Genomic DNA, 16,609 nt, shown 5'->3' on the forward strand with positions numbered 1-16,609 from the left:
AGTGTCTGAATTAGTGAGTTCTCAGCTTAACCTGCTGCATGCTGCCCCCAGCTACAGTGTCAGGGAGCACATAGGTCCTCAGTTGATATGTATTCAATAATTGGGCTTCAATTAGTTGTTTGCAAAATAGAGTGATGTGCACTGCTTTTCAGATTTTATGGTAGAGTGGGATGGGCTTAGCCAATATCTCACTCTGGCCCTCAAGTTCTTCCTTGGGGTAAAAAAATCAAAGGACCATGGGGAACACAGTTTATGGCAGAACTTGAGAATAGGGAGGAAGAAATAGTGAACTGAGGGGTATTATAAGAATAACTACATGACAAAATAACTAAGAATACTGAAAACATGATGTGGCTTGGCTTGCAGATGGTCATATTCCTTCTGTGTTCCAGCTCTGTAGTATGATGTCTTGCACAGACTTAGCAAATATCTAAACAGGTTTATTGATGAGTCTTTTGTTGCTCAGTTTACCAGGAGAAAGTAACAGAAAGTGTATACTTTTATCAGGGCTAGTGCTGGAAAGAAATATAATTATGTGGTATTGTTACAAGCTGGCAGATTTAAGGATACCCAAATGGCACCTAGAATTAGTTTCTCTACTCACCATGGCAACATGCCCTCCATTCCCCAGCATACTCTACTATTACTGCTAAGTCCCCAGCATCCTACTGGAGGAAAAGTCATGAATTAGTTGGTGGTGGTGGAAAGATTTCCTTCCTTCCTTCCTACCTCTACTCACAAATGCTTAGTGCATGCCAGCTTTGTGTTAAGCACCGGGAATACAAGCATGACTAAGTCCTCTTTCCTTGCAAGCAGTCTGCAGTGCAATTCGCTACAAGCTTGGCTATGCTGGGAAAGGCTTGCCAGGTAACATGGACTTTGGCGAATGAAAAGGAGTTTGGGGAGAAGAATATTCATTAGAAAGAATGATATGTATGAAGGTAATATGTGAAGGTAATGAGGCAGAAAAGATCATGGTGTCTTTGAGGGAAGAATGAGAAGTTAGCATTGACAGAATCTAGGGTGCATGCTGGAAAGAAGGGCCCAGATTTTTAAGGGCTTAAATTTGAAGTCAAGATGCTTGATTTTTATCTTCTAGGCAATGGGAGCTATTAAAGCAAGGAAGTGAAATGATCATACTTGCAATTTAGCAACATCCTTGTAGTGGCTATGTGGAGGTCTGGAGGACTGAGGAACTGACTCAGTTATGTCGAAACAGTTGGGACCTTGCTACTCAAAGCGTCCTCCGTGGAGAATCAGCATCAGCATCAGTATCACCTGGGAGCATGTTAGAAATGCAGACTTATGGGCCTCACCCAGAGGTACTGAATAATTTTACTGAGATTCCCAGGTGATTTGTATGCACAGTAAATCTGAGAAGCACTGATTCAAGAGCTACACTGATAGCTCTTATGGCATTGATGTAGGCCCCATGGGAGGGATGGCCTGACCTTTTTTCTTCTCTTATATCACAGATTCATGGAACATCCATGATCTTTTTAATACCATTTTTGAAAGACTGATACAAATATAAAAAACATTTTTTAAGTATATTTCAATAACTTGAGAAATTCTATCCTTTTAAGCCATGGCTTTTCAAAACATTTCAGTCCTAGACTGTTAATGTGTAAGTGGATTCAGGGAGGCACACACAAGAGACTATTCTTTCTGTGCTGTTTTATTTCTTAAGCTTGGTGATGGGATGCAGGTGTTCATATATTATAATTTGCTGTTCTTGGTAGGTTGCAATATTTTATCATTCAAATTCATGAAATCTTGATTAAACAGTAATGTTTAGTGATCTACAAAAGGAAAAAGAGCAAGAACCTTCATCCAAAATGGTACCTCAAGACTCATGTCAGAGGTGGGAGTAGAATCTAAATGCTGGTGATAGTATTCATGTAAATGGTAATAGTTACATTTGTTGAGTGCCCAATAAATACTATTTTGGGGGTAATTGCCATGTGCTAGCCACTGTTTTAAGTGCTTTATATATAACTCAATGTTCATGATCACTTTAGGAAGTAGGCCCTATTATTTATCTCTATTTCCTAGGGATATTTTCATAGGTGAAAAAACAAGGTGTGATGTCAGACACTTGGCCCAAGGCCACCGAGAGAGCCAAGGAACTAGCATTTGAATTCAGTTCATGGAAATCCCAGGTCTAAGTTCTTAAACACTACACTATAGTGCAGTATACAGCCTCTCCACATAAATAGATATTGATAGAAGATTGAGGATGAAAGATCAATGTACTCTTTTCCCTTGGCCAGGTCAGAGAAAAGCAAATGTAATACATTTTTGGCCTTGGAGTGACAACTCTTGTGCTATTTGTTAGCTGTCCTGTGCATATCTGATCTTGGGAAAAAGCAATCTGGAGCTAGAAATGAATGATTTTGGGAAAAATGTCCCCATTTGAATTTAAAATATGGAGAAGTCCACTAATTTAAAAAAAAACACCAACTATATGAGACCTCTCCTTGAAAAAACTAAACCACAGAAGTCCCCCTTTTTCTGTGACTGCTCTTGTAACCATCCTTCAAGACCCAGCTAAATGTCTTTCTGCTGTGAATCCTTTCCCCATTTCTGAGATAGAGGTCCCCTCCTTTTGCTTTCATCTCCTCTGCCTGTAATAGCAGCTGACACTCATCGAGCATTGCTGTGCATTGGACATGTTGTAAGCACTTTACTTATCTTATCCTCTTCCAACAGGTATATGGATAGTTACCACTATCCTCATTTTGCAGAGGAAGAAATGGATGTATTTTGAGAATAAGTAACTCGTCTGACATCGTGCAGTTAATAAGTGGCAGAGCCAGAATTCAAATCCCAGAAGGCTGACCCTGAAGCTGGATCCTCATGACCACAGAGCTATCTCCCTCCCTTGTCACATTGATTCAATAGTCTTTTTCCTCTCTTCTGACTCTTTCTAATCATTCATTTAAAGTATGGAGGGTATCCTGTGAGCTGGGGGCTTTTTCAGTGCTGGGAACACATTGGTGAACAACCACAGGCGCTTCCAGTCTAGGCAAAGGTGGAGGGCAAGGTCTTCTAGACAGTAAGAACAGCATCAACAAAGGCCTGGAGGGGACAGAGCACATGGTCCTGTCCAGAACTCCTGCATGGCTGGAGCATAGAATTCACTGAGTGGAAGGAAAGGGAAGTCTGAGCCTGGAGAGTTGAGCAGTGTCCAGGCCATAAACCTTCTTCTGTGCTAGTAAGCAGTCTGGGTGGCAATTTTACTGTGAGGGCAATAGGAGCCTCTAAGTAGTTTTAAGGAATTTGGAAAATGTTGATTTAAACTATATTAATTTACATATTAACACTTAATTAGTGACTTTAAAGAAAGTAATCAGCCATTAACTTCATGTTCAGAAAGTCTCATTCAAGAAGTTTTCAAAGAATAACAATGAAAGACATGGGGAAAAAACCAATAAAACGTTAACACTTTATTATTATTATTATTTATCTTAGAAGGAATTCACCAAAGGCTTCATATTATGCTATGGCATCTTTAATTATAAAAATAAGCAAATAAAATAACTTGCATCTGTCATTACCATGATATGTTTCATAACCTTTATATGCACATGGAGCTTAAAAATGTAATTTAACAATAAATAATGACATATACCAGATATGCTCACTGTTTATTCCAGTACTCAGCCAAAAACCTAAATATCATTTAAATTATAAATACATAATGCAAATATAATGGCACAAAAATGTCTAAAGTGCAACCAAATCACAATAGAAGAATCATGCAAACTGGTCTAGGTCAGCCCCGAATCACTCTGTGCAGCAAATACAAGATGAAGCTTTGGAAGTTTACGGGGGAGTTGGAGAGAGTGGGACGGGAAAAGAGAAGCAAAAAACTAGCAACATTGTGAGAACTGCTTCTTTCCGTAGGTGTAGATATATGTATTATAGATACATATAAGAATATTATTGTGGGGAGAAAAGGGGGGGTACCACGGTTTGAAGAGGTCACAGCAAAAAAGAGAATCTACTGGACTGAAGTAAGAGAATTTTGCTAGGAATACTCATGAACTACTCGTTGCATTGGGGTCCTGGCTTAGTGGGTTTGTGAAATAGACACAACACACAAACTTTAGTAGCTTTTCTGGTTTGGAGAAGTCAGCCTTGCTGGGGGGTGGCGGGTGGGCGAGGGAGGGAGGGGAAGAGTCAACTTAGAGTATGGTCTACCTGATTTTCAAGACGCTAAGGCAGTGTCCATATGTTTAGGGGCCTGGGGATGGGACAGTTCTGAGTATGAAAATGCTCGTAACAATCTGATGTCAGCACGCTTGGAGGCTGTGTGGGGACAAAGGCAGCAACGCTTGTGCTGCTGCTGCTGCTGCTGCTGGGTCTGCTGCAATTGCTCTTGGTCCTTGAGCAGCACGTTACTGGTTTTAAAGGCTTCACGGTAAAGTTGTATTGCTTTTCATTTTTCTGGAGATGTGCCCTCCCTCCTCCCACCAGGATCCCTATCACTCGATTTGGTCAAATCTTGAGTTTAGCCTAGTGAGAGTCAAGCACCAATAGTTTCTACCTAAGCGAGTTTGGAGTGGCCTCTACAGTCCTACCCCTACTCCCTTTTCCTCTATCAACATTGACCTTTGGTGGGCAGTGATGCTCATAAGGGACTGTTGGGTTCAAGGACAGTGACCCTGAGAAATTACTGTTGTTCATAGATAGGTTAATCATTTGGCTTTGGTGGTCGCCATCTTGTAAACATCACGCCAGAAATGATCAAACCACCAGCTCTTTTTTCCCTCTTTCTTTCCTTTTTTTTTTTTTTTTTTTGTGATCCTACAGAGATGGCCCAGCTGCCAGGACTACTTTGGCAGGCAGCGTACTACAGGACAAAAATGTAAGAGGAGTCTATTAAGGCTGGACAGCCCAGGATTATTTATACCCCCTCAGCCCCAAGTCCCCAGAACTAAAGACCCAAAGGCTGATTGACTCATTCCTGATTGATTTAATGGAAAGTCTCCCACCCTATCATCAGTTTGCCAGAGTACCAGGCACCGACGAAAGGCGGCAAGTCAAGAACTGCCACTTCCCAAGGCATAGTAGGCCCCATCACACTCTGAGTGGTCTAAGCCCAAAGGGATGCTCTTTTTGGTTCCTGTAATTCCCGGTTGGATGTGACAGAGCTGTTTCAGAACAGGTCGAAGTCAAGAGTAGCCTCTGGGTTGAGGTGGGCTGGGAGATTAACATCTTACCTGGGGTCCCTCAGATAAACCTGTTGGTTTTTCCTATCTCATATAGGCCCATCTTAAGTTTTGATGTTGCGTAAAACTACTTCTACCCCTTTAGTTATAAAAAAGGCCACAAGGAGCATTTATGTGAATATCTGGAAGTGAGATAGTTATTCCATTCCCAGGAAAAGAAAAATAAAGCTAAGTTACAAAACTAAATCTATATGCAATAAAGTTATTATATACTGCTTCGTTTAAGCAGAGTCCTCTGGAATTTATGTACAGTACACTAGTTTTCAGCTATTTATATTCCACAGTTAGACCTTAAGATTCTCTGGTTTTAAGACAATTGTTAAAGATACTTTTAAAGCTCTGAGCAGTTACAGTACATAAAGATGTTAGCTTTTTGTTTTTCATTAGATGCAAGAAGATGCAGGCTCAAAGTCTGGTTGGAGAGCCAGGCTTGAGCAATTTGGTAAATGTGTTGGAAAGGAAATTAGACACTGGAGGATCAAAACCATAAGACACTAGCTCATGAGAGATCAAGACTTCAAACATGACATTCATATTCGTCCATGGCCAGCACAGATTCATAACACGAATTCCATTCAACATCTTTATGAGCATTTGACATGCATTTAAATTAATTTGCTTTTTATCAGCTAACTCTACTGGGGCAACCATTCTAAAGGGTTCCACATCTTCAAATTACAATGACGGGGGAATTACATAAATGTTTTGTGTTTGAGAGTGGTTTGAGGGGAGCTGCGAAAAGACACGGTAGAAGAAAGTGATAAAAGAGGGTACTTTCTCCTGAGGAGAGGCAGAAAGATTACATGTATTCTGTTTGTGGGAATGCTGCCATTGCAGAATGTTGGGATATTGATTACAGAAGCCTAGTTTCATGCAATTTTCTTTAAAGGGGATAGAAAATAAGAACTACTCAAAAAAAATCAAACCAGGCACAGTACACTCAAAGTTGGCGTGGGAACACCCTTAATATGATACTAGTTTGGTGAGGTTGTGAATACCTCTCCCTGGTTATGCACTCTCATGTGAGGTGCGTTTGATATGGGAGGGAGAGGCCACCTCACCTCGGAGGTTCCTGAGGAGGACTTTCAGCTTCTGTGGCTCGTTGGTGCGCCTCCTGTTGAAGTCACCTCGCGAGTGTGTTTGGGCACAGTGATCTGTCTGCAAGATGTGAAAGAGACTGGCCATGTTGGGCCCAATTTTCTCCATCAGGCTGTCTCTGATTGTGCTGACCGTGTCTTCATCACATTCTAGTAGGCTTCGGACAAGTCTGTTATAGTATCTGTATTGGGAAAGAGGGCACGTGCGACAATCATTCAGTAAGAGCAAGGCAAGACCCAGGCTTTCATCGGGGCTCTAGCCAACACCCGTACCAAATGGCCAGACCATACAAACACAAATAGTCCATCAGCTGAAGGTGGCTGTTGCTTCTAATCTTTATGCAATGTCTTCTTAGCTTGAATGCATATGCTTCCTGGATTTACCACACAATGCAAGCCAGCTCTGTTTTCATGTTTAGGGCTCAGGAGATTTAAATCATACTTTGAATAGTAGGCTGACAGTGATGTCTAAAATTTTTGAAACAGAATCATGGAGACAGATGGGATCACAGAGGTCATTCAGTGACTATTTCATCATCTCATTTTACGGAGAAGAAACTAAGCTAGGAGAGCTACAGCGACTTGTCTAAGGTCATACAATGTGCTGGTGGTAGAAGCAGGACTTAGTCAAATATAATGAGGTGAGCCCAACGCTCAACACGTAGTAATAGTCATTACACATGAATTTGCAGTTATTTTGATGCTTCTTGGTAATTTTTCCCTTTTCTTGGTGATGTGTGTGCAGGTGTATGTGTATATGAGTGCATATTCTGACTAAACTCCTATTTTCAAAAGAGGCCCCTGTCTTCAGTGTCTCTTGCATGTTTCTCTTCAGTCTAATTTCCCGAGCATATACTCAGCTAGCCTTGCTACAGGCTATTGACTGACCCCATTTTCAGTCTTCCTTCAAAGAAGATATATTATAGTCAGAGGGCCAAATGCCAGGCAATAAGGATATTTTAATGGAAAGACTGGTGGTCCTCAATGGTCCATGCTTCAGTAATTCCAAGAAGCCTTCTCCCACTGCTCTAGCTTTTGCCGCCCTCTTCCTTTTTTGGACATTTTATAGATATTTGGTTTAGCATCACACACGTTGGCATTTGATGGATTAGGGATGGTTTTGCTTTCCTGACTAGACTGTGAACTTATCGAAGGAAGGATTCGTGTCCTTATTCTTTGTGGCCTCATGTGCCAGTGTTATAGGGCTATATTGCCTGCTCACAGTCGATCTGTTGATTTATTTTGTCGCCACTGAGGAAATGGAGCTTTAAAAACATAATTCTCTCCAATAAGTCATGATTCCCAGAATAAAAATTATCTGTAGGTCTGGTAAATTTTACTAAAAACTTTGTGTATGGTATAAATTACTTTCATCTTTGGTGCAAGTTCTTTAAATACCCCAAATACTGCAGCTAAGTGTTATGGCTCAGAAAGGATTAAACTGTCTAATATTTATAGCATATAAATTACTCGTCCTGTTCTTGGGAAGACAGTTCAGGTATCTTCCAATTTGAGCTGGGATGCATTTTCTCCATGTTGAGGTGGCAGTTGTCAAAACCCATTAGCTCTGTGTTGATTAATAAGAGACTCTCCTGGTGACACTGATCTGCAATATTCACGTGGAGAGACTTTTCCTCAGAGAAGCCCAAGGATCACCGGGGCCACAAGATCTCTCATGAAAAGGAACCTGTTTATTTTTAACTCACACCTCACAGAGCACAGGATCAAACGTCTTTCTAGAATAGCTTAACCCCCGAGAGAGGTCCTTTCAAGGATGTTCGGTAAATAGAGTGGAACGTGGGTAATGAAGCAAAGCGGTCACCCTTCTGCGAGTGAGCAGAATGAAGCTGGGGACTGAAAGAGAAGTGCTGTGTCTGGGTCTCAGACACAGTCCTGGCTCTACCCCTCCCACGAGGGAGGATTATATCCAGCTGTTGTTAAAATTGGGATTCTCTGGCACAGAAACACATTTTCCAACCCTTTGGAATTATAAAGCACATGAGTCAAAGCAGATCTCACTTGGATGGGGAAATGGGGAGAAAAAAATGGTTTTGGAAAAACTGAGAATAAACTACTTTGTACCAACAGTTTCAGACATCTACATACCCACGTAGACCCCTAGGCATCTCTTTACTCTTGAGTTCTGCTAGGACATGGATCCCCTGGATCTCTGGGTCTACTGCACAGGGTGATTAGATCCTAGAGAATAAGGTTGCTGACTCCTGACCCCACTGTTCCCCAGTAATGACTTTATTACTTAGAAGTTAACCCTTCCACTTCTAGAAAGATCTATTCACACCAGATGACCTTCCAAGTGGGCTGGAGAAGATTGTCTTTCCTTAGATCAACATCGAATAGCTCTTGTCTGGATGAAGAAGTCTAACACCAGTAAGGAAACCAAGCTTCTGTAGCTAGACTTGCCTCTTAAAGGCCAGATGTGTCCCTCTGGCGCTATTTTGTCAAAGTACCTACTCTCTGTCTCTGAGGGCTCCTATCTTTCCTGTTGCTTTCTCTGCTGGCCCAGATATGACACCTGTTCTTGGCGTTTCTTTACGATGACCCTTGCCAGCCTGACTGCCCTTAGTGACTCCCCCCAAATCTACCTTAGCTTCTCTCAGGGAGCTTTGCTAACTCAACAAGGGCAGGCTAAGAGAGCTCCTTAGAACAGAAAATGTCCATGCCTCTGTCAGCAGCTCCTCCACGTCTGGAGAGCCTGTCAGGCTGCCTTGATGTCAACACTGTTAGCCAGAGTGAGCAATGGGTTAACCCTGTGCCTTCCATTAAGGGCTAGAATATGGCATTGACCTCTGGGATTATGTGGGTTAATGAGACAGACTTTTCCTATCTGTAAGTTACTGAGTAAGATTATGTAAGAGATTACTGTCTTCAGCAAAAATTGGCTTAGCAATTGCCACATATTTATTGTACCAAGTCTTGATGTTACTATAGCTATTGGTAAGATGTGCCTTCTCTTTGAGGAGAGAATGTACACACGTTTAATTGCTGATCACCATGGGGCACATTTATCCCATTCTGCTTGGTTTTCTATTTTTGGATTGTGGATATTTCCTGCAGGTTTTACTGGCTGCCATTTTTGAAGTAGAAATCAAATAGCTTGGCTCAAGGCCACATGAGTTCTAGGCCCAACTCTGGCATTCCCTAGCTGTGTGACCTTCAGCAGGTCACTCCCCTCTCTGGGCCTCTGTTCTTTAATCAGTAAAATGAGCCAGTTAGTCTAGATAGCCTCTATGGTCATCTCCAGCTATGACAGTCTATGTTGCTAGAGATTTGATACACATATTCCTTCTCAATTTAACAAAAAATAGTGCAGCTATGCTTAAGGCCCATCCTTTGCAGAAAGAGTTAGAACTACTTAAGAAGATTTCTTTCTTCAACTTTTCAGGGGGTGGTGGGATGTGCTGCAAAGAATTGGTGGGCTAAGTGTTCTGATCACCCAGCCTGGAAGGATCTTTTAAAGCATGTTTCTTTCCTCTCACTTTGAAAATTCCATCTCCGACTTTTTTTTCTTGGTAAAGAATAAGATCAGATATTCTCCATAGCTACTGTTTCAGCCATGCTTACCCAAATACACATACTGCCTAGGAACGTTCTGTGTGAGGGTTTATAAATAGTCCTTTGTTTCCCTTGATCAATATTATTCTTCTGTTTCCTGTTCCCTATCCATGCCCTAGAGAGTTGGAAGCTTCGTCGGTTTTCCCACTGTGGATCTGGATTGGCCTAGTTTCTTCCCAAGCCTCATACTGCCCAGCCTGCCTGATCAATTTTGCCTGATTCCCTCATGGTTGAAAGTGTAGTTTGCAAATTTAGCCAGGGGGACACTCCAGCTATCCTTTCTCTTCTAAGTGCATTTCTCTCATGGAAAACTTCCCTGTTTTGGATCCTGGTCCAGTCACAGGCTTTCAGATTCTCCCAGGCCCAATTCTCATGCTAGATAAGTCACAGGAAGGTGGAATGAACCTGTAACTACTTCCTTTCGCAAATCTGTGCCAACTGGCACAGCTTAGCGTGTCTCTATGGTGGGACAGAGGCTGGGAAAGCAGGATGTTTCAGGAGAGTGAGGAGCTTAAATAGAGCAAATCAAGCCCAGCATGGAACCGGAAATCGCAACAGTTCTGAGCAGGAATAATATTAGCCAGTTGAAGTGAAATAATTGAAGAAACGTAGAGTTGATGCAAGATTCTAGTCTTCATGGGATGGCCATTTTTTTCCACCTTCCTAATAAGTGTGATTCCCCTACGATGAAAGAGGGAGATAACAAGACGCCTTATGACTATTTTCTAAAGGTGGTGAAAAGAAGGCACCTACTGAAAGGAATAATGACCTGATTAAAAACTGTATTACTAGTCTCTTCTTAGATGGGATCCCCAGTCCAGAATCTGTACCATCATCTCTGCAGGACCTCTCCCTTCATAATGGAAGATGCTACCTCAGTTGAAATAGAGAGATTAGTATTACCTCAAAATTGGTTACATGCCATAGATCCTGAATTGTCACAGGATCCTTGAAGATCGAAACTTACAATAATGGCTTTGCTAACATCCCCCTACTCACCAGCTACCACATAAACAGATACTTTGTCCCTAGCCCCTGGACTACGAATTCTTTACTTCTTTTCCTTAGGGTGAAGGGAGTCTCCAACAAGTAGCCAGGTGTTTTTCTCCCCAGATGTAACAAGAATCTTCACTGGAGAATTTTAAACCAAGCTCAATATAAAGAGACAGGCCATTTGAGATAAATGCTTGATTTGATTTTCCTGTTTTGAGAAAATCAGTTAAGACTCCATGACAGAGTCACTTCCAAGGACTGAACAAACGATTTTTATAAATTGATAGGAGGTTCTGAAGAGCACTGATCTGTAGTTAAGAATGAATCAGAATTTTTACAAAGTTTTAATGTCAGGGGCCCTAACCTTTCCCTAAGAAGGAGCTACTTCTCCTGTCTTCCAGTTGCGTCCATGTACATGACTAAATCACCAGTGAGCCCCAGGGGGACTAGGCTGTTGAAGAAGAGGGGCAGCACCTGGCTAGGATTTTAATCAGGTAAGTCAATGTTAGCTCTCAGGTGGTTGGAGTAACATGTACAGGACTCATCTTTGTGCATATGTGCAGATTTGGCTGGACAGTCAAGGAATCATAGCACTTCAGGACTGGGAGTCAAGTTTTAGACTGCGGGGCATCACAGTGCACTGAACTTGACCAGCCTGCACTGCCCCTGCCATACCTCCATGCCAGCCTCATCAGCACCTCTCTTAACTTGATCACAGAGCAGGAAGCCCAGGTCTTGCTGGGAGCCTTTCTAGGCCACGGAATGAGGATGTCAGCCCTCATGTATATTAGGCGTTCACTCTTGGCTGGTAAAGATAGTGAACCAGGGGCACAGAAAAGCATGATGCTCAAACATGACTTGCTCAGTAGCTCCGCGTCATGTTAGAATACTAAGATGAGAATGTGGTCTGGGCAGTCACCAGAACATGATTCCATCATTGGACAGAGGAATGGGATAATATAGGCCTGGAAGGGAACATAGGAATCATCTAGTTCAGCCGTTTCACTTTTCATAAAGGAAATCTGTGTCCCAGTGAAGTGAGATGGCTTGCTCTGGGCCACCTAGGGAAATATCTGATTGGGCTTGGGACTGACTCAAAATACATGCAGATTTAAAAGTCTGCATTATGACATTTGACCAGGGTTATCACAACGGGCAATTGTACTGTGCAGGCCATGATTTCAGCCAAATTTGATGTCAAAAGCTTGTTTCCATAAACTTCACAATTCCCTCAGGCTTATGGCGAGAAACTGACAAGGAAAATGCACCCAGGGATGCTGCAGATGAAGCTTTCTATCAGCTGCATGGAAAGACTTTTCCTATAACCATGAAAAAAAAAAATCCAGGCTGCTTAAGCTGTCACAACCGATCACAAACATATTTTTCTTGCAAAAGCTGGGAAGACTGCAAGCTAAAATAAGAGCGTGACTGTGGCGATTTAACCCCTTCTGTGTCTGGCTCTGCCAGCCAACCACTCCCCCCATCCCCCTAATTGCAAAAACGTGGACTCATTTCGTACCTGTTGGAGAAGTGATTGGGGAGCTGGACGACTTCAGTGAAGGCCTCGGGGTTCTGCCTGGCGATGCTGCACACGTTCAGCTTGCTGTAGCACTCCTCCTGCACCTCAGCAATCATCCTCTGGAAGGTGGAGCACCTCCGAATGGCGAGGAAGACCTTCGAGATGACCCCGTTGGCGATGCACTTTAAGCTCTCTTTGACAAATGCTTTTCCCTATGAAGGAAGGGGGTAGGAGGAAAAGTTTTAGCTTGAACTGACAAGAGAGGACAGGGCACACAATATATGGAATTTAAGGGGACTCGCTTTGGCGCTGTATCACAGCCCTGTATGTCCTTGCAATGAGAAAACCGTATGCTGTGGCCAGGGTAAAAAAAAATGTCCCTACCTTAGACTACCTTGAGAATTGAGCTCCATAGAAATGAAATAAGACAAGAGAAGAAAAGAGATGAAGCATAATTGACCACCCTGCAGCTTAAAAATAGCCATCATATGGCTTTGTGTCCTAGGGATTGAGACTTCGATAACTCAAATCAGAAGCTGGAATGCTAGGGTCACACAGTGAGAAGAACTTCTTTGTTGGAAGAATATTTTTATTTCCTCTTGGAGATGCAAAGATTTGCTGCTCACCACCCCTCCCCCACAAGACAGCCTCTGCCAGCATGTTACAATCATGCATTAGAGTGGGCGGGGAGTGTCTTATACAGAACGTATTTCCTGGCCAAAAGTGTGTGTGTTTGTGTACACACGCTGGAGATGAGAATTTAGAGTGGGGAGGCTGAGAAGCAGAGCTGGTTCCCTACAAGGCTGGTTCCTAAGAACAACAGTCTAACACACTGTTAAAGACAAGCAGCAGTGGGAGCGAGGGTCAAGGTCTTATTACCTGAGTGTCAAATTTAGCAGCACTGTACAGGAAGGATTTACAGATGTCGTACATCCCATCTGTGTCACAGGTGGAGTTTTCCAGGCATGCAAAAGCCCCGCAGCCAACCTGCAGAGCACTGTTGAGGCAGCGAACCACTTCAGCTGAAAGAGACAAATCCATCCAAATGGGTCAAACTGAGGGCTGTCCAGAGGGTTCAAGTTGATGTAGTGCAAAATTCAAGGACAAGGGGTCAGAAGAACCTACCCTAGAAGTCTATGATGGGGCCAGGAGATAGACCCATTCAGAGGGGGTGGGGGGTGAGAAAGAGTGCGGACGGGCAGATCCCTTTTGCTTATGAGAGCCAGAGCACACGAAGGGGGAGGATGAGTTTTCCCTTGGTCGCACCATTACATACAATTTTGGTGTCTAGAGAAGTAAGTTGGAGCCTGTGGAAGGCATGTGCTTGAAGCAGCTCTGTAGATTCAAAGGGCATCCCCTAGAGCCTGAAAGCATGGGAAGGCAGAAGGCAAAGGGTAGGGGTCAGGTTTAGGAGGTGGAGGGGCCAAGGAGTCCACTTGGCTTCTGAAAATGCACTCCAAAGGAGTAAGGATGGGATTTTAGTCTAAATGGCAGAGAAGAATTGGCTGGGAGTCCACTTGGAGACCTTTCCAATTTAGGGCTTTTAACTTACCTTCATAGTGGCAGAAGGGAATCTGATCTGTTCATGTCTCACTCCAACCCCCACTATAGGACAGTGCTTAGAGGTATGCATAATCTCTCTGATATTAAAAGCCATTTTTTTTAAAAAAGAGAAACACAGGTGTGGAATAACAAGGCCAAGGCACCCCTTGTGCAAGACCTGAAGAAAACCGTAAAGAACTTGCGTGAGGCTTTCTACATTCTCGATAAGATCTCCCGTAAAAGTAATTTCTCTCCTACAGAAGGGGGGTGTTCTGGCAGGCAGCTAGGCAAGAAATAATCTGCAGCCTTCATACCATAGGATTCTCCTCTGAGATCAAAAGCATGGTTCAGTTAGGCTTCCCCTCCCCCTCCTACTACTCGCAACCTCTGGGATGTTATAAGTCATTTCCCTAATTATATATTTCCACGGGTTCAAATTATAACTTTGCTTTAAGCAGTTTTAATATGCATTAGGGTTGCTATTGTTTTAGGAAAGCTCGAATTGTGAATCACTGCATCTCTATAGCAACTAAGTACAAAAGGAAGTGAAGCAAAGCCCTCCTCTCGGCAGGGACCTGTGCTTTTCCAAGGGGAGCATGGTCTGCAGCATTTGGACACCTGCGATCCCATCTTTGCTGACGGTTGGAGGAGAGAGGGCAGTAATGGAAGAGAAGCAAGCTGGGCCAGTGAAGTCAAAAGGCAGAGGTGTCAATGCGGGCTTCCTAAGGACTCTCTTCCTATAGAGGCCAAGATAACACACGATTAACTGCTCCAGGAGTCAGGACTAGAGTGAGACCTTCCCCTCAGAGAAACAGCTGCTACATTTCACAAATGCTCTTTTTCAAGGGGCTCTCTGGCCGTGGGCTGCATCGGCGACTGAATGGAGGCAGAGAGAGCGGGGAGGGAGAGAAGGAGCAATGTCGGGGGTGGGATGTGTAGGGTTTTCTCTGAATCTGCCCTGCATTTGTCAGACTTGAGGGCTATGGTTCCGTAGATCAGTCTGCAAAGGCAGCTTTCCGTGTGTTCTCTGAAGGGGTAGGGAAGTCAAGTTATGGGGTCTTAAGGGTGAAGGAAGAGGGAGAGTATTAGACAAATCATGTCTCACCTTAAGATCAGCTTCAGCTTCTGGAAAGTAGAGAGAGCGCTTTGAAACATGCCAACATTCAAGCCTTTCCCCCGCCCCCTCCCCCCCAAGAGGGTACGTGCCAGATTTCAGGCAATCAGGCTAGGCTTATGCAATGAAATACCCTCAGCAGAGCGCCCAGCTTCTTCGTTAGTTGCATGCAATTTATTAAACAAAGGAGCTCCACTTCCTAAGGCTATTGGATTACACTGGCAGTTTATTGCCATTAGGCATGAAGCATATTTATTATCAAGATCAGCCGTCACAGACACAGTTGCAAAAGCGAGAGGCAAATGAGGACAGCTCTTTGGGGGAGAAACCGGTCCTGGGTTTGCCGCTTACCTGAGTTCTGGGCTGCCACCCGGGATTTCCTGGGGCTCACAGAATCATTCTGCTCCGCCTCATGGGCTGCAGAAGCACTGATCACCAGCACCAGAAGCACTGCTGAGTTTTGGAGCATTCTCTGAGAAGTTTCCGCTAAGTTGTTGGGTTTTTTTTTCCCTCCCCCCCTTTCCTCTTTCCCTCTCCCGGCTTGAGTGAAGATGTGGATCTGGATACACTGAAAGCCTAGGTGAGGATTTGATGAGGATTTTTTGCTGCTGCTGCTGCTGCTCCTGCTGACGCTTTTGCTGCTGCTGCTGCTGCTGCAGTCGCCGCTTCTTGCACCTCTGGCTTTTGCAAACTGGGGGCCCAAGAGCTGTACCCAGGGATTTTATAGCCGTTCTTATCGGTCCTCAGGATCAGGGACCAATCAGGTCCCTCAACTGGTCTGGCTAGCCAATCGGAGGGCACGCTCATTGGGCTGGAGCTGTTTGACTTCTTAGAAATATTTTCCAGCAAATTAAAAGTACCTGCTGCCAATGTTTTATCTGTGTATTGACTGTGTGTGCACAGATATGTGAAACAGCTCTTTTCACAGAATTAGGAGATAACTTTGTATTGATTGAAATGAAAATCGTATGAAAATCTCAACAAGGTGCTTTTGGAAATCTGTCCCTCTTTTTCTAAAATGAGCTAGTGGGAGGAAATAGGCAGCCTCTGCAGAATGGGGAGTGTGGTCTCTTTGGAGTCTAATTTAACCTCATCGCAGCAGTTTTACTTTAATTTTAACAGCACATTCTCCATGTTGTGAGCTACATACACAGCACCTCCCCATCTTGTCAGCATATACAGGGTCAGAGGTCTGTGATGCACTTTGGTTGTACGTGGGCATCCCGGGTTCTCACTCACATATAGGAGCCCTGGGAGAGGAGCATATATGAGGGGAAGGGCCCCGGCTGTGGCAGCTCTGACCTGAGGCCCCAGTTCCCTATTGATTAGCTCTATGATCCTGGTCAAGTCCTTTCACCTTGCTCAACCTCTGCTTTCAAATCTGTACAATGTCAAAGTTGGAGTCCAGCATTCCTTACGCCTATAAAACCATGATTCTCTAGTAACTTAAATGAACCTTGACTCCATCTTTTTAGTTACTCCATCTTTGCAGGATTGCAAACTCCAAAAGTGTTAGTTGCCATCGGTACACACA

At 43.5% G+C, this 16,609-nt stretch overlaps 1 protein-coding gene across 1 annotated transcript; it reads right to left on the reverse strand.

Annotated features, from left to right (window-relative positions):
* Positions 1–3,434: 3,434 nt before the first annotated feature.
* On the reverse strand, positions 3,435–15,755 carry STC1 (stanniocalcin 1). Its single transcript, XM_014789843.2, has 4 exons — positions 15,427–15,755; positions 13,299–13,441; positions 12,420–12,631; positions 3,435–6,516 (listed from the first exon to the last, which is right to left on the reverse strand). The coding sequence occupies exons 1-4, from the start codon at positions 15,542–15,544 to the stop codon at positions 6,246–6,248; spliced, it is 744 nt and encodes a 247-aa protein (XP_014645329.1). The 5' UTR covers positions 15,545–15,755; the 3' UTR covers positions 3,435–6,245.
* Positions 15,756–16,609: the final 854 nt, after the last annotated feature.

This window comes from Ceratotherium simum, chromosome 12 (genome assembly GCF_057802395.1).
Source record: "Ceratotherium simum simum isolate JZ-2026a chromosome 12, ASM5780239v1, whole genome shotgun sequence".
NCBI lineage: Eukaryota > Metazoa > Chordata > Mammalia > Perissodactyla > Rhinocerotidae > Ceratotherium > Ceratotherium simum.